Genomic DNA, 19,537 nt, shown 5'->3' with positions numbered 1-19,537 from the left:
ATTTCATAGTAGATCTTTTGATCTTACTGCCTTACAAAGTATCAATTGCCCGCACCGTGTGGTGTATCTTCAGTAAAACTCGTTCCCAAAACGTAGCTGATTGTGATGTTTGGATGTATTTGAAAAAGGTTATTGCACGAGCATTTGCTTTGTTGATTTAGGTAGATGATGACGAAAGACTATTTGAGTTATCAAAGACTATATGGGCTATCAAAGACTATCTTGGTGAAGCTCTTAGTTATGCAGAATTAAAGGAACCTCATAACATACACTTTCAAATTTTGAAGTAATGGGTGTTCAATGAAATCCTGTATTGGGTTTATTGAAGTTTAATTGTCTGGTCTGGTTCGATGGACGGTAAACAAAATATTCTACTGCAGAATACTTCGTATTCATATGTTTCATTTCAGCCACAGCTGGAAGCTATAAGGAAACGTTACGAACCAAAGTTCGGTTACTTCGACCAGACAGTCGTGCAGCACGTCATACGGCGGAAATCAAACCATGCTGTTCATGCAACTCGTTATCTAATTAAAGCCAACCCAAACATGCTGCCCATATCAATTTCAATCAAATTGACTAGTCGGAATACATGCACACACAACCACGCGCCCACCGTTCGTTGAGTGTCGGCATGTCCGGCCGGAAGTTTGGGCATGCTCTAGATTAGGTTAGGGAAGGACAACGACGAACGTCAAACCTTGTTACCCATCATTGAGCGAAGATACCTTCTTGAGGGCTCGTGACTGGCCAAAAGCTTCCAGTGAGGCGTAGACTGTACCGTGACTTGAAGTTAATCACCATGTCAGGTCGGTTGTTGAGGTTGCGAGCAAGGAAAATGCAGGCCGGAAATTAGTGGGCTGAAACAGGTTTGTGATGTGTTTATTAGCGCTACACCTTACGTCGGGTGTTGCTATATTTGGAGTATCCGACCGGCTGGAAGGTGTTCGAGTATGCTTATCTTACTGGATAGTGTCCACACCGCGCCGTGCCCCGTGTTCGCACTCATAGAGATCTCTGGCGGGTAGAATTACAGGCAACCGGAAAACACTGATTCCGTTAGACGGCAAACTAATAATGCCTTCATCTTCAGAGCCATCATTATCATGCTAAGCCGTAACGGTGCAAATTCACCATATGCTTTCGGCGACCGTTTTGACCGTTTAGTGAACTATCTTTCCTTCTACCTAAAATGGTTCAAATGTTTCCTTGAATTCGCGATGTTCACATTATGCATTGCCTTTCACGTCAAGTGATCTGTTAGAACTGCAACCGTTTTTCTTCAAAGCTTGTGATTTGTGAAATCAAATCATTGTAAAAGGATTAGCGTACGGAAAAAACCTCTTCAGGTATTTTAGCCCATAAATTTTCAGACGATTTATGGCTTTCCCAAACTAAGACTAACATGCCCAAGAATTACCGGGAACCTCTGATCTCACTATCCAGCATACGTTTGCACTAGGATAAGCTTAACAAACGTAAACACCCACAGCACCAGCACAAAACGAGTGCTTATATGTACACCAACAGCACGTCGTCGCCGTTGGGAATGCCCGCTTTAGTGGTTCGAAAAAGCTTATGCTAATGTTTGACAGTTCGGACAAGTTTGACGAACGAGGATTGCGGAAAGGCGATAGGAGGGACAACATTTTGCACGCTTGAATTAATCTCACGGGTAAGAGGAAAATCTTTGCTGCTCCATCGTATCATGGAGACGCCTGGTGCCTCATCCACGCCTGAGGCTCTTTAGTACGTCTGTGTTCTTGACGCTATCCGTCCTTCTTCATCGCTGACGTGGAAACGCCAAGAAGCATACAGGTGTTAAAGAGTTATGCTAGCGTGAAACAAGAATGGCAAAGACGATAGCGGTGCCTCGGTGAAAATTTATTTAATATGGAAATTAGCCTTGCTCGAGTCGCGCACACCTGCATGATCTCGTATGTAAGACCTTTAGAAGCATGCGGAAACTGTCTCAGTTTCCCGAGGCATTAATTCTCATCGCTACAGCGGAAGGCTTCAGTGTACGTACTTCCACCCGCATCACAGGCTTATTCTCACCTTGATGGATTAGGGTAGTTTTTGTCGAGCGTGTGTTATTCCTTGTTGGAAAGGCACCGACTAAGCGTGCTGTGTCAGAATCTTTGACATGAGCCCACTCCTCTACCGACCATCTTGTGCCCGGTGGGGATTACGTCGTACGACACAATGTCGCTGGCGGTGCAAATGCAATCAACAAGTTTGGGCGGAAAATTGCTTCGATAATTTGTTTCCGTTTGAACGCACGGCAATTTAATTAATTTGCAGACAAAACATGATCATTCAAAGAGTTTTTACAGCGAAGGAACTGTAGGTAGTGGTTGTTTGAAGAGCGAAATACAACGTTTCGTCGTGTCCGCTGCTGTGCTTGTTATCCATTATTTAAATAAGTTTATCCCATGCAATATCATAATTTTAGACTCATGTTCTTACAACAAGTTAACACTAAACACTTTTCAATTAAAAAACCATAACATTAATAAGAAACAAGCATAAAGAAATAACTTCATGAATTTGTCAACAATTTTTCAAGCTCGTATCTGATGTTCTTATTAATTTCAATCAAGTTCAATACGAAATGTTTAATACGTTGGCTGTCGACACTTTTCATGCATGTACATTTTTTTTCATATGATTCGCTTTTTAATCCAAAACTTCTAGTATATCAAAAATGTTAGTCACGATAGCCGTAGTCAACGTGTTTAAAAGAATATTATGAATTTTTGCTTTAAAACTTCATAATTCTCGCTTTTTACTTTGTACAAATATGATAAAAATTGTCAACATCAATCATTACGTTATCCTTTTCCATGTTCATCCAGAGCACAAATATTCTTCCTCACTCATACATTGAAAATGAAATCTGTTATAAACCACGAAAGCAGTTACCATGTTCTGTGCGTTACATACGACACACGCATGTCACAAGCTATGATGAGAAAGATATGATGATACTATTGCGATGTTTGTCTCGAATTGTGGTTCATGCCATCCCCAGGCATACAGCTTGGTGTCATGGCAATATCTTCTTGAGCCGCTTTCGCCGTTAACAATTAATGTCAGCATTGATGGCACGCTCAGGAACACACACACACAGCACTGAAATGAAGAACTAGTATCCCTTTAGGACAATTTCGTAACCCACTTCACGCGACAGGCCAGAAACTTTTCGCCAAAACCCATTCAACAGTCGCTATCAACAATCGAAATCGTTTGAGAAAGTTTTCACCACAAACAAAGGTTTTGATCGTCTCCTTCACTGTCTTTCTTTCCGCTCCAAGGTGGTCCCTTTGCTGTTGGCTTTGTGGGAGCTTTGCTCAATTTCACCATTTTCCAACAGTTCTAACTGTCATATCATCCTTTATCCCATGGCTCGCTTTGCTTTGTTTCGCTCACTCCTGCATACATTTGTGAGGGGTGACGAACATAGGTAGTGAACTGGTGGTAGGTCATGTGAATTTCCTACACTTTTTTCAAGTGATTCAGCGCGAGCTAACGGTCCTGGCGTGGGAAAGTTAAACGCGAGACCTCTTAACGTGTAATAGCTTTGGTCGCGGTAACAATGGATTCGACGATGGGAATAATCATCGCTCGAGAAGAATGGTTGTACGGTATGGAAAAACAATGGCTCCATGTGAGCATACATATCCTTCTGCACACAACCCACCCAATACATACACAGACATATTCGTTCCCATGCCAAAATAAGCGGGTGTGAATCAAAGCAAACATAATTTACACGTACGCGACATAACGTCGAAAACCTCGAGTTGGAATCGCGCGAGCACGAGATTTGGTGGCTTATCACATACGCGTGCAACCACGACGGTTCGTTTGTGAGGGTGAAACACCATGGAAGCAAGAGGATTCGTGAACAAAAGGATCACAGCAGGCAGCGACCGATTGGTTGCGGTGGTGGTTTCGGCTCGTTCACCTTGCATATAATTCCACTTCAGTATCAGACCTGGTCGCACTACCGACACGAGGTTTTTTGGAAAGACGTTCAGTAACTCAAGAGCGATTGGCAGCAGGAATGTGGGAGAGTGTACGTATGTTGAAGAAGTGCTTTTGTTATGTTGACATCTGCTTCTTAGTGTGACACATCATCGTCGTCGTCACATCTACGCCTAGGGAGAAATAGCGCGGAACCTATTGTTCAATGGTGACTGACGGCAACATGCTGTTCGTCATGTCACCGGGACGCTCTTGTACGAGCATTGCTGAACGTGAGTAAAACAGTAACACATCCCAATCGCATCCGCAGATACCATCGAGCTTTGATTAGGTGATCGTATTTCAACTACAGCATGCATGCGCGGAAAGTAAAAGAATTGCTAAAATTAAGATAATGTTGAGGCAATGTGAGATGGGCTGGTGCGTATCGGCGTTAATACCCGAGAGGACCAATTATTCGTTTTTGGAATTGCCTTGGGAATTGTTATTTTGTCCCTGTCTGAAGCTTAAACTTCTGCATCCCAATTGCATAATTTCTGGTGTAGAATGGCTGGAAGGGGCAGCTCTTCGTGTGTTTTGCTCACGTGCAAGAATAGCACATTCGTCAGCTGATGATTGCGCAAATCTCGCAACCATCACCGAAGAACAAGGATTGACTAGCTCGTTTGGGAAATTCCACATAATCCAACAAAAGATCGTAAGGTTACGGTGAAGGCAAACCCGATTCAACCACCCACTGGTGATGTTGCTATAGTTGACTGAAGCTGATTGGAAAAGTTCCAGACGGCAATGAAAAGAGTGCCAAAGGGTTCATTAGGATTTAAGCACGTCCCTAATCTTCACACATTAGTTTGTCAGGTTTGTTCGGCAACGCAGCATTATGACGGGTTGCCATGAGGAGAGTCTTCTGGTTTGCCGGAGTTTAACTCGATCGTGACGTTTAACAAGTTTTCTTAAAAATGCAGGTAGATGTCAGTCAGTAACGTAGAGAGAGCTGCATGCTGTCATCGATGTTGTCTTATGCTATTCTTCTGTCGTATTCGATAAGTAATCTTTTCTTTAAATATGACAACAGGTTTCATCGAACAAAATCAAGGATAACAAGAAAATGACTTTAGTATAGCAACGAGTAAAGCTTTTTTATGATGTTCGATACTATCGGTTTAAAAGGGTTTTTTTTGGTATTCAATAAGAGCTATGCATATCTAAAAACTCGAATGCTTAAAAACATAATATTTGCAAATTATAACACGCAATATTGTGAATTTATTTAACGTATTTTATGACAACTATTTGTAGTTCTAAATCATACAATTATTATTCTTTCCATATATCAAAAATGTTTTTGTATGATCATACGAGGAAAAATGTGAAAAAATAAAATTATTCCCGTACATTCCGACCGGTAAAATATTCCAAGCAGCCAGTTAATCGACATAACAGCATCTTGATGTTGTGAGCATCTGAGCAGCTGATGTCATATGACCACAACGGGTGCGTATGTTCTTTTCAAATATCAATTTTCAATCATTTCTCTTCACCGTTGTTCAACACATTTTTTGCGTGCGCGCACAACACATCTTTTCATCGTGGAACAGTTTGGCGTACACAATGAAACCATGAGGATCGTACTTTTTCGTCTATACGAATCCGTCCTGGAGAGAAACGGCCGCGATAGCATGTTGTGACGAGGGAGCTTTCTTTGGCTTGTTGGCTTCTTCCCTCCAGAGTTGTGTAACAATATTGTGCTGAAAAATGTATTCCCAAGCATATGAATGCTGATGAGTTGTTGCCAAAATCATTGTGGGCTAACGGCCGACCTGCCGCCTGCCAACTGTAGCTGTGCTCAAACGATAGGTGTTGCAATCGTTTCCACAAACGCGAGGCTTTTACATCGCGAGCGGAAAAGCGTCGCTTTATTGAGGACTTTGCCGAAAGCAAACAAACGAAAAAAAAAAGAATCTCCATAAGACGGCCGTAACGATAAAAAGCGCCCGATTTGCGTAGGGATGGAAGCATAGGCCTTGCACCCGAGTAACTTTTGCTCCCGAAGGAGCAGCCATTCCTTTTTTCATTGAACCATACTTGTCCAGTACGCGAACGCATACCTCCCCGAATGTTGATGGCCCGCAATGTACGAGGTTACGTCAGCAAAGCTGGAATGGTTGCGGGTTGTGGATGGTGGAAGTAAAATATATTACAGATATTATTGCTTATTGTAAGTGGTTTGATGTGAACGTTTGGCATTTTTCGCCGCATGTTACGTGGTGGTGGAATTTCATTTATTATTCAACATCATTGCGATTCTTGCGTCTCCCACCGCGTTCGGTCGACTTCGTCTCATGCTGCACCTTTGTCGACATTGTAAATGTCATTTTTTTAGTTAGTCTTGCTGTTGAAAGCGTTTCCAGGTATGCCGATGCTCCGGTTGCCCGTGCGTTAGGAAGCATCAAATTTTATGTTATCAATTTGTTGTGAATACTTACCGTTTGGCTTGACTGCGCACAAAGAGATGTACAGTTAGAGAGAAAGAAAAAATAGCGTGCAAGTATTGTCGAGTGTAATCCTCTTACCATGAAATGGGTTGGGAAATTGTAATTATTTGGAGCATTCAAATGTGTTTTTAAATTTGTATGCTACGATTTGGTTGCGATTGTGTTTGTCTGTACACTATTGGGGAATTGTTTGGATTGTAAGAGTTATACCCTACGTGAAGTTGGGAGAAAAATATGCAAATACAAATAGCTGGACGTTTATTTATTTGACATTTGAAATTTTAAAATGCTTGTTATGTTAAGAGATTATAGAAACAATCGTTTCATTGACGATATTACGATTAATGACGTTTTTATCGACGAAATTGGCGATAATTTCACCAAGGTCAACTTCCCGGTGATGGTGGATGGAAACACAATTCACAGGACCCTTTGCAACCACCAGTGCCTTAGCGGATGGTCTAGCATGTCACCTCTTCAACTTGGTTCTATACATGGCTATACACGACTTTTTGATGAGAAATTTGGGGACCATCTGTAAGTCAATCCTAGGACTAGGAATGACTAGGCAAAAACCTAATTGATGTGGCCTTAATTATGTAATGTGGTCTAAATTTGTAAATTAAGTCGCCCTGCCAACAGATCCTAAGTTTTTAACATATAATCATGTATTACATCGATTTATTTAACATTATAACGGCAGTGATGGCAACACTGCCATCACACACAGACCTCGAGCTCGATACGACTGCGGAGCTCGATCTCTTCTCTCGACGGCTTTCATGCGACACAGTTCACTATTCAGCGTTTATTATTATTGATTATATTTTTTTAAGGTTAGGTTTAGGTGATTTAGATGTAGAGTTAAGTTTAGGAATAAATAAATTATAATTGTATATAAACAGTTTTGTTTATTCACATTTCCAAAATTTGTTTAACAAACATGCACATGCACTCGAATACTTACTACTGTACATCTTACCATTTTCGTACAAACCATAAACCATATATCACATCTATTATATCAAATCAAAAGTCAAAAATCATCTTCGATAACCGCATTAATGTTGACGTCTTATAGACACAAAGTTTGTCCAAAATTAACGGTACTCTAATATCCGCAATCGAGAGGAAACTGCTCCGAAGGATGATGAGCATTACCTGGTTTACGATAGAATCACTACCATACAGCAAAATATACTCGCCAGGATTCCAAGGGCTGGAACAACCGAACGATGAAGAAAATGGCTTTTGAGCATTACGAACGTGGTACATTTGTGGCCAACTAACTGTAACTTGTGGATTAATGTATCTGTCACTTGACATTTATGCTATTGTTTAGAATTATTTTCAAAGCTAGTATTGTGTTCATCAACAGCAACAAAATAATCCCGATTGAAAGTAATTTCTGTAGCATCATGAAACGCAATGACGATGTAACATTCTTTAGTTGTTTGCGAATCAGTAAAATAATCTCAAAATGAAAATACAACACCTTGTAAATGAAAACCTAGGAATTCAACCTTGGCACTCTTTCTCAAAATGGGTCCAATGACAAAATCCTGCCGATGTTGTTTCAATGGAAAAGCCTTTAAAAATACCAACCCGAAAGACAGCCGACGACTACCTTCATGTCGGTGCTACAGTGTACATCGTCCCACGTGTCAATCCGCGTTCACCGAATTCGATTCCTTTTTTTTCCGTAACATCACAACACCGTAGTGTGGGTCCGAAGTAATCCTCTTTGCCAGTCACGCTTCGACAACGTTCAATATCCAGCTTCATTAACCCTGGTTCACATTTGAGTTGGCGGCTGGCGCTTTCCCGTTTCTCCGGGAAGCGAACGAGAACCAAACATTCAAAGAACGACACACCAGTACGAACGTGGTCGGGCCACAATGAACCAATAAATCAATCTCGGAAATAGCAACGTAATCTCCATTTGTCTCCTCTCAATAATGTAATGGGCTTGCTATTAATGGACGGCTGGCTGCTGTGGGAGGCCAACCGTGGTTTTGATATATTTCCAATGATATCGGTGTTTATCGCGTATGGTTCTGTGTAGTGGAACTTGGTACTGTTTAAGTTTTGCTTTGAAAAAGTATGTGTATTTTTCGCTCTCGGCTATGAATATTGGCCTCATCGGGAGGATCACGTTCGAAAGTTGTAAGATGAAACGTTGTTTTCTGAAGTTTGCTTTCTGATTGTTGATGGCTAGTAGTTTCGAGACTCGATAATTTCGGTTGTTTGTTGCCATCGACATAATAGGCTTTGCATTGTATTGGCAATACATTTGGTCAATTAATCAATCCTATTGCGTTTTTCACTTTATTGCGTCGATTGCATAAAACATTCCACAAAAAACACAGCCCAAGAAATCTATTCTATTCTTACTTTAAATGTTGTCGTACAATACCACCGATCGTTAACGTTGCCACGAATCTGTGGTTCGCATGATCGATTCCAACACGAGCAAAGATGAAAATACTTGTGGAAGCGTTGAAAAAAAATGTCATCCACCGCATCCGGCAGTCGGTTTGCCACGATTTCGTCCCCGTAGTGCCATAGAGAGTTTCAAGTGTCTGTTTATTTGTTTCGCTTCAGCGCAGTGCAACGGAATTTGATGGGATTCCAGTGTCGCAAGGGCGTCTTCGTGGTTGCCTGCGGATGACAAGCGCCTTGGGGCCCACTGGGTAGTAATCCCCAAGGAGGGTCAAGATGCTGTGCTCCTTGAAGGCGTACGAGCTGCCATCGTCAGTGCAGGAATAATGCGCTTGTTTGAGATTCCGGGTGCTGTTACAAATAAAACGTTCAAAGCGGCGCTCGCTCAGTACCAAAGCTACGGAACAGCAGCTGGCTTAGAAATTGGGGAACATTGAAAAATTCTTCACCCGTCTGAGACGGTGGGAAGCAAGAAGGGCAATAAAAATCGAAAAATCCACTCTCTTATTAGAGCGTGATTTTCCGTTTTGTTCCCTGGCTGGTATGAGTTCGAAGGGGCGCGAGGAAGACTCGAGTTTTATTTACTGTGGCACATTCCGTTCATTTTTAAGGCGCTCCGTTGCTGTGATGCAGCTGATACGATAGCCAGGCGACACCGGGTCTTATTAAGTGTCAATGGCACTTTTCCGATTTCAAAAGACACTTCGAAATCGATGCCACATTCTGTGCGCGCTTGCTACTCTCTGTGTGTTGTCGAGTTCTAAATTTTCCTTGGTTCGTTCGGTTCGACTGTTTGTCAATCGCGAGTGCACTAACATGAGGTGAGGATTTGCTAAAGCTAATCGTTTGGCTTGACCTTACGATAGAAAGTTTATGGTGAATTGCTCGTTTGAATATTGTTTTCCCATTATTGTTGTACATTTTAAATCGAGTCATATGTTAATTGCACGATGACAAGCTATGTCTCTCTTAATTTATCAGCATTATGAACATCACAATAAGTGTTATCTTTAATCGTTACTATCGCAACAGCCTTCGCCGCTCAGCAGCATAAATGCAATTGTTTGAACGTGTTAAAACTTCACATAAATGAGCGTAAAGTGAATTAACAGATGTTTATTAATTCATAGTTAATGTTGTAGTGTAAGGAGCATTTTCGAAGTTGAACCTTGATCTTTTAAAAACTTTTCTCACGCATATAAATGTTCCTTCCAACCCTGTGTTTGGTGCCATATTCTACGTGCCCTACACTTGTCGTATCTGTTGCCGGAAAAGCCGCTACATCAGGCCAAGATTGATGAGCTTTCTATTAGAATTAGATCATGATTTAATGGAATATGAGATATCCATCCATCTTCAACAACAAGCCAACAACAGATCCTGGCGATGGTCGATGCTTCACATTCCTTTCACTTACTCGTGCAGCGTCTTTTCGGGGTACGGATTCAGTTTCGGTACGGCATTAGCGGGCTCCATTTATCTCCAACAACTCATTCCATCCATTCTAGCCTAAAGTAAGGGCAATCGTGCCCATTTTGGGTAATGGTGTATGGACTGCGATGTATGGAGAGCGATTTGAAGTAGCTACCGGAAATTTGCCTTCATCGTGCAGTAGCAAAATAGCTCGGTATGCGTGTGTGCGTGTGTGTTCATTAATGATTGTGTGTGGTATTGTATGGCATGCGGGTTTGAGCTGTAAGATATATGACTTGGTAAAATTTCCCTTCCGAAAAAGCAAACTACCCTGAGAGCGCTAAAGGGAATGCAAATTTAGGCAAATCAATTAAAGCTAGCACAGGACTTTACTTACTGATACGTGTCAGCCAATCCTACTGAGCAAAAGCAAAGTGTATTATTCGTTGATATTTATTAATCAGTTCGGAAAATTTAGCACTATCCAACGGAAATTAACTTTATTAATTCAAATTTAACTACAAAATGCATAGAAAAAGGAAATTGAAAAAAGGACTATTTCGGAAACGAGTCTTTCTTCTGGGATTTAACAGCACTGTAGACTTCCCCACAGTAGCAGCCGAACTTGCCCACATTGCATGACCACTAAAACCGCATCACTTTAATGCACTGCAAGCGATCGCCCAGCACGTCCTGCTGAAATGAACACTTTGGTGTCGAATTGCCGGCCCAAGTGTTGTTCGCCATTGATTTATCGATCACCGTGCTCGGCCGCAGATACACACACCGGTTGACCCTCTCACAATGCCCCATGCTTCCCAGGAGCGTGGGGTCGAACGGTAGGAAAACCCCACCAAATGCTCCAAGTGGAAAACCGCACAACATTAGTCACATGATTTCATTTAAAGGTCAATTAGAGGGACCATTATTTAAAAGGACCTGCTCGACACAGTTCCACTGCTGCGACCGGCGACCGACATTTGTCGGTGTCATCGTTTCCGTCTTTACCCGGTCCAGTGGCCAGTTTGTCGTTGGAGATATTTTGCAGCATTTTCAGGTTTTTTTTTTTCGTTCGTCATTCCTTTGCCTTCGGAACCGATTTCAGGTTCTGGCTGTTTCCTGATCGTTGGTTTCCAGCCACCCACCCCCCCTTCCTAGCTGCATCGTCCGGCTGAACGACATTAAACTGTGTAACGATGGTCGAGTTGAAGAGCAAACCACTTGAACTGAGCTGCTCTTTGCGGTGCCTAGGCGACGCCCGGTGGTGTAAAAGGGGCAATTTCGGTCTGGTGATGGTATATCACTACCTCTCGTTTCGAGAGGCTGTTGAATAGAAGAGTGACGTGCAACATTATAGGGTTTAATTCGGCGCTCGAACTTTGGCATGCATCTTTCATGTACGTTGTTGAGGTTGCCCATGTTCTACATCATGGCACAGTCATTTTTGTCACACGAAGGAAGATCATGCCCGTTGCAAAAACGTTACGTATTCGTCAGGATAATTTGCGAGTTTATCATTTCATTGCTGGTTGAAATTAAAAGTTATGCAGAACAAAGAACAGAAAACAGCAACTGCAAACGGTTCAGTATTTGTAATGCATGAAGCCAATGTTTTGTGTTTGATTTATGAGTTCATTTTATTCAATGAAAAAACGAATACGGAAATATGCAAGTAAATTCTATTTGCCCTATAAACGATTGCAAAATAAGTCTACCCTCTTCTTCTAGGAGCCTAACATAAACATCTTTTGCCATTTAGTATATCACAACTCAAACTTCAACTTTCTCGAAAGCCTTACACTGTGTGTAAAATTAAAGTTTCCAACACATCGTCGATGCGATCTTCAAAGCTCCAGGAGGCCAGAATAAAGCTATGTTGTTAGGTAGCGTGTGTGTCTGCTGCGTGCGGGATGGTTTTATGAGCAAAACTCGCTCAATTATTCATAATTATGTTGAAACTTTGGTTGATCTCATCAACGCGTTCGCCGTCTGGGTTGGGGTCAAATCAAAAACTTTACCACTTCTTGGCCCAGAACTTTATTGTTCTGATCCGGCACCGTCGTGATGGCAGCGGGTGAAACAAATGGATATGACAATCTCAATTTTATTGGCTTTCACCTAGGTAAGTCGTGTACAGTTTGTGAAGCGGAGTTGCCTTCACAGAAGACAAAAGGTCTGCTATGTGAGGGATGAGATGTTTTAGCTAAGCAATGATGCCTTCACTGTGATAAAGTTAACCATGAAATATTCGACGAACGTGTAGTCGTCATTAGTTTCATGTCCGTCTATGTTACTGGCATTTAAAAGGCGCTGTACTTCCTAGTTAATGATAATGATATTGTAGTGCATTAAAACACTATTTTCACATAAAGATAATGTTTCTGTGCGTATCGTTGCAGAGCTACCAGAGAGTGGACCCACCCTATGGACGGAGCATACGCGGTACGAGCCCGGGGACGTGCTGAGAGCAAACTGCACCTCCCAACCATCGAGACCGAAAGCCGAGCTAACGCTGACACTGAACAACATGGTGGTAAGCATTCAGCAAATTGTGACCAACGAAATTTATTACTTTGGTATCTAACGTTCCCCCAAACCAAAAGTCCCAGCGGTAGTTCGTTTAATTTTCGTTCAAATATCACACTCGCATTTCTGAAGTATAATTGATTCAGCAGAACTGTGTTTTGTGTATACCGTTTGCTCGAGATTTGTAGAATCGGGCGCAGTTGGGTTTGAGAATCCTTCCCAGCTGCCTGAAACCGTGATGCTGATGCTAAACAGAATTCATAACCATCCGCAACACCAACCCGAATAGTTTTTGCTAGCTGAATATGCAAAATATTTCTGTATTTAATTAAATTGTGCCTGCCGGTGAGTGATGACGGACGGATCTGACAGAACGAAATTATTGCTGACCAACAACAACGGTGGTAAAAATACAATCCGAGAAATGATTAAGGAATGACCTTTGGTCGTGGATAGTTGTAGGATAATTATGTATGACCGGTTGATTAGTGATGCATGCTTGAAGCAACCTAGTTCAAGGCATACAATTTTAATGCCATTTAATAATTTAAAAATCTAAATCATTTAATCAACTAGACAGATGCTATAAAATATTGAAGGTTTGTTGAGATTTTGCCCGAAACAAGCTCTCGTATAAGAATGTACAAGTCCGAGACATTGAAGATTATTGTCTTTCACCAACAGGAAATGTTTAGCTTCATCATGCTTGAATTGCGCTCTCCTGCTCAGAGAACGAAAGTACCCGAATATGTAGTTCTTCTTCCAAGATTTTGCCTTTATCCACTGACATCCACTGACACAAGTTTTGGCGCGAATGCCACATGGTACCAAGCAATTAAACGTACTGCACAATGCAAATTATGTCATTTTCCACCTTTCGCCGACCGCATCGTTCCGTCGAGTCTTATTTGCTAATGGACCGGATAAATGCGGCTTATTTATTCCCCGGGGGAACTTGGTCCTCTTAGTCTCATCATATACTGTTTTCTTTGGATCGTTCTGGAAACTCTTTTGAGTGTTAAACCGTTTTTCGACTTTTGAAAAGACCGAGGACTAGTTCGAGTAGCTTAAACTAACGGAAGATTTTGAATAAAAACCGCAAGTCACGGGAAAACTTTAGCAACAAAATAATCGCTCTAGACACATAAGATGATTTATGATATACCACTGGCAGTTGGAAGTTTGAATACATAATGTCCTCCGGATGATCTTCACGAAATAACTAAATATTTTACAAAGAGAAAGCAATCAACCGTTGTTGATTGTTTCAACAAAGAATATTTAAATAAATCATGTTGCAGTTAGAAACAGATGATAGATATTTTCCTTCCCCAGTTTCCCTGACAAGCATAACAGGCTTGTCATAAAAGAAATTAAAGGTTACAAGTAAATCCGATTGCCGTAGCGTGACAGTTTTCACAAATTATTCACAACCAGCAAAAATTAAATTACAATTTAAGCAAGCAGTTTCATTTTCATTGATTAGTTTTTAAATGAACTTATTTAACTTGCATTAATATCCGTAAAAAAATCAACGTTTGGCACCTTTGTTTGTATCTTTTTAATTCTCCATTGAACTCAGTGAAGCGAATGGTACTGTCTTGTTGTGAAAAGTTACAGCCATACATTCTGAATCTAAAGCTTGGTTTAATTTTTGTTCAAACGTTAAATGGCTTCCACTAATGCAATCCTAGAACTACCATCCCAATTAAACATTCCATGGATCGCAATTTCACACTATTCGATTGGCATTGTTTACACCAGGGAGAGAAAGAGCATGGATTGGGAGGAAGTTCCACGTACGATGTCCAGGTTTTGAACAGCACCGGGAACGGTTTCAACTTTACCGTTAAAGGAACCTCATTTTCCATAGTATAGCTTTCTCAATTCACTGTACAGTGGCTGGTGTGATACTGGGAAATGGAGTAATTGTTCCTGTGAGAATTTCGTTTCCGGAATCCCAGCAAACACCATACAATGCGTCGGTCAACCGTGTGCCGTCGCTGCGTAACGATTAGCATTTTCGTATCTGGCTAGCCTAGCCAGTACCGAGTTGATTAGCAAGGGTTCCCACTGACATCACGAGCTGTATAACCGCGATTGGAGTTCATACTGGATCGGCGGTTGTTGTCAGACATTCCACTGGGACAAAATTCAAAATCATCGTTCTCGGGACGTTTTTTTACCCGCAGAATCAAACCACGCGCACTAACGCCAGCGTAGGTAAACTAAAGGCAATTGCTTGAGTTTTTACCGAGCGTTTTTCATCCCCTTTCTGGTGCTGCGAGGCGTGCGAGTATTCCGGAGTTGCTAGACACCAAGCGAACGTTGGCACGGCTGTAAGGCTAATGAAATAGCACGACTCTCTACACTTGTGTACAATCGGAGGATGTTTCGGAATTTAATTAGCTCTTCCGTAGCCAAAGCGAGCATCGTCGGGCCAGAAGCCGGGAGCATATCGTAGCGTTTGGCAGCAAAAGTGGACACTTCCGATGGGATGACTTGGTACCAAAGCACCATTTTGCACAAAGTGCTGCAGCACAGGACGAAGCAAAATGGGTTACCGTAGTTTGCCTGTGTGTATGCACATTGTAGCAGTAAATTAAAAGTCATTAACAGGAAAATGGGAATTGTTGCAATGTTGCCCAATGCCGACAGCCAGGTTGAGTCAGCCAGGTGGATTGCAGTTGTGGTAAGCGATAGTTTGCTTTTCCACTACTGTTAGTTACTTTTAGATCAAGCTCAGATTTAAAATGCTCTCTAGTGCCTGATGACTTTTTGATTTGATCGGATTGTAATGGAACCCAATCAATTTTGTGGAGCAATTCTTAGCTCCATTAGCAATGTATTAGCTAAAGTTGAGATGATGTTCCTTTATTCACCTGTTTTAATGCGTAAAGCTCTGTACCTCTCTTTGCTGAAATGAATACAGATGAATACATTTATTTATTTTATGTGTCTTGAGTGTGAGATCGAGATCGGGATAGAGTGTTAGAGACCTCTTCGTATAAGACAATGTATCGATTTATTTGACTTGTTCAGCGATTTTCTTTCATCAGAACTATGAAGCTCGTTCGGGAATTGCATTATAACTTCATAATTTGCATAAAGTTTGATAGTAACTATCGGAGGCGATTCCGAAACGGAAAATCAACTGCTGATCATATCTTCACTGCTGATCATCGTATATCATGCGGCAGATCTTGGAAAAGGTGGCGGGGCTGCATACGTAAGCATAACCGTGGTAAACTATACGAGCCATTGATCTCTTGTGGAAACAAAAGCTACCAGAATATTACGAATGACAATTAGCAATGTCATATACCAGGTGATGGTGAATGGAAAACTCTCAGTAAGATAAATGATCTCGATTTCGAAGTCTTCCAAAATTTCACATCAGCACCTTGAGTTATGGGTCAGCGCCGACAACATCATTCATTAACAAAAAAAAAGAAAAAAAATTAACAGTATTTCCTGTCGAAATTTGTGTCGTTCATCGCAACACTGTTTATTCACGTTCATCGTAAAAGTTATGTTTTCGTGTGCTTTCACACCCTTAATACATACGGAAACTTCAACCACTAATCTGCAAAACTCGCTGCACCTGTACACGCAAATCAAAGCCTTCAACGTTGCCTTTATCGGTTGGTTTGTACGTTGTGCCAAAGTTGCAAACTTTCACTGTGCTCCTGCTCGATTTCGATAGCCAACTATAGGATTGCTTCAATATGTTTCAATTAAATTCAAACTTATTTCTGCCCCATTCCAGGCAGCCGTTGAAACGTGACGCATAGAGTCTCCAAAGGCTCTTGTGAGCGCAGGAAAAGCGAATCCGCTACTCGAAACGTAAACCAACCAATCGAACCGAGATTGGATCCAACTTATCCTTGCCTTTTCCAAGCGCAGCGCGTCCACAAGTTTCGCTCGTTAACTGATAAATCATTGGTACAGTGTGAGAAAAAAGGACCTCCCAGGGAAAACTATCGTAGTAGTTGTAGTGGAATGGTATAGTGTAGTAGATACGAATTCCTTGATGACGAGAATGGTCCTACAGGACGGAACAGGACGCGAGTTTTTGCACACTTTACTCACAAACACATGCATTCATCCTTGCATAGCGAGTATGAGATAGAAAATCGCATTTGTGGTAGTTAGAATTTGTTCCCGAAAATCGTTTCCCGTTCTGGTTGTTTTATGATGCCACCCCTTTGGTTTGTTAGAAGGTGGCTTTCAGTCTGGAATGCTTCCGCGTCCGTGGCCCGGTCGGTTGTATGACCGGTGCGAAAAAGTCCTACAACCAGAGTGGATCCGCGTTTTCTGGTTTGTTTGGACAAAATTCAATAAAACCTCGGAGGAATATTAATGGGAGCGAGAATGCCCTCGCCTAGTTTTACTAGTGCCATGCCCACAACTCGCTTGAAGTTCTACGTTTGGGTTCACGTGAAGCCACCCACAATTGTGAACAAAAAAAAAACGTAACAATGGCCGGTTTGAAAGAGTGAGAAGGGATGGATTGGTGAGAAATTTTGAGTGTTAGAATTTGGAGGGAGTTTTTCGTATTTTGTGGTGTGGTTCTCGTACATGATCCGCTGTGGACCATAGATTTGACCCATTTGATAGGTAAGGAACTCCATGCTGCCAAATCTAAGGAGGGTGCGGGTTAAAATTGAAAATTAACGACCGGAAGTAATTTGAAAAGTTCAATATTGGCATTACGACCGAGAACCGGTCATTTGGAGGAAAAGTTCCAGTGAGGTAGGGCATAAGAGTGATGGGTAATGCGAAACACGAAACCGTTCGAATCTTTTTTTAGAAAGATTAACTTTTAGCTAAAACTCTGTAAATTTGCTTTCAAATTATGTTATCAGAAATATCAAAGCAAGGCTAGATTGGATAATGGTTATGATATATATTGAAAATTCATTTCATTTTGATATATTATTTTATCAGATATAACCTTTTTTATCCCTTGTTGGTTCCGATTTAATCAGTTTAAGCAAAGTTTTACATATTAAAGTAATACATTTGTTAAACCCGGAGGTAGACTAACAAGTTAATAAAGAAAAATTGAAATATGATCAATAATGAATGTAGTTCGTCGAAGATCGCATCACATCCTGGTTGTTTTACATGAATAAACAAAACATTTTTCTAGCCTGCTGTGTGCAAATCACAAAGCTTTAATGATTTCAACTTCGCAACATAAGTAAAGTTTTGTTGCAGTACATTCTCAAATATGTCTTTAAAAGCATTACCTTCGTAGTGCCAAAAATTAAGTAGCATTTCACCAGCAGAATGTGTTGTCTTTAGAAGTCGCAAGAGAATTGTTGTGATTTATTGTGAATCGTTTGCTGGTGGTGAGCTTTCATTAGTTACATTCAGGAACTTTGTAAGTTTTCTAGGTGACTGTTAGAATTTAAGTGCTTCCACAAGTCCGCAGTATCGAAGTGCATTTAATGGATGCCATAAATAAATGCCGCTTTCCGACGAGTGCAGCACTAACACTGGCAAGGGACATGCAGCTGGACGTGGTTACTAAACAGAATCTTTCTTGCCAGCTTTCTGGATGACTTAAAATGAGGGCAAACCATTACTAAAAATTCAACAGAATGTAATACACACACAAACGAAATGTGTTAGATTTTTGTTTCCAGCTAATTTTGATTACATTGCTGCCCGTTCAACGAAAACTTTTCCTTTTGTAAACAGTCTTGATAAAATCAACTCTAAGGGCAAAACAGCGTGACAGGATCGGATTGTATGCAATGCGAATAACTAGGCAAATTAAAGTTATTTGCTCTTCATAAATTGTAAATTTACCCTACGGACGGTTAAATCGGCCATTGCCAAGGTGCTCGAAATGCTCGTTTACTTCTCCTGTCAATCGCTCTTGGCACATAGATCTTTCCGTTAGGATCTTGAGTATGACCATCCTTTTCCCATCGTATTCTGCATCTTGTCCATTCGCTAGCCGAGCGCCGTCAACACCATAACTCCATTCGCTGTTTGGTTACACAATTTCGTCGATATTTGCCTGCGGTGAAAAGTTTACTGTGCAAATTTTACCAAATTCGAGCCCACCTCGACCAGGACCAACAAATTGTGTCACAAACTTTAGCCAACGTAAACCGACCGACAGAAGAAGAGTTTCCCCTAATGCAAGTTCGTCTAGCTCAAGGTGCTCGGTTGGGTGAGCTTTTCGTGGTTGACGAAGACAAAACTCATCCAACCCGATCCCATTCTGCTCTAACGATGCTGGTATTTTGTTTTAGTTATTCTACCAAAATGATTTGATTAGTCAAGCGGCATTTAGGTACCTCTAGTCGGAGCTACCCCTGGTGGCCGGTAGGTAAAGCTTTCGGTAGAAAATGTTGATCAAAAATCAACACGGTAAAAGTGGATTTAATTAACAGATGCTTCCCACGTCGATCTCGACCAAGCAAGTCTGTCATTCCATTCAATGCTCTCCCAATGCAAACGATTTGTGGAGCTTTCTGCCTTATCAACAGTACGAAGCTAGTAAGGAGGTTATATCTGGTCGCTTCCGGGGATTTCGGCTCCAAACTTGTAATGGTTTTAACGAAAAATGTGAAACGGCGCACCTTCGAAAGATTCCTTGTAGGTGGAATAACTTTGCCCATTCGCTGACAATAGCATTTCCGCGTCGAAAC

The 19,537-nt window shown here is 41.4% G+C and overlaps 1 protein-coding gene across 1 annotated transcript in view; it reads left to right on the top strand.

The window, feature by feature from the left end:
- Nucleotides 1-19,537, top strand: part of LOC128719110 (uncharacterized) — a 104,293-nt gene that overhangs the window by 53,901 nt on the left and 30,855 nt on the right. Inside the window, exon 4 of the mRNA XM_053812731.1 lies at nt 12,740-12,873. Within this exon, the coding sequence (XP_053668706.1) occupies nt 12,740-12,873 (134 nt within the window). The remainder of the gene's footprint in view (nt 1-12,739; nt 12,874-19,537) is intronic.

The sequence above is a fragment of the Anopheles marshallii genome, chromosome 2, assembly GCF_943734725.1.
Source record: "Anopheles marshallii chromosome 2, idAnoMarsDA_429_01, whole genome shotgun sequence".
Lineage (NCBI taxonomy): Eukaryota > Metazoa > Arthropoda > Insecta > Diptera > Culicidae > Anopheles > Anopheles marshallii.
The sequence above is the reverse complement of the archived record's forward strand: the minus strand, read 5'-3'. Positions and strand labels throughout refer to the sequence as shown.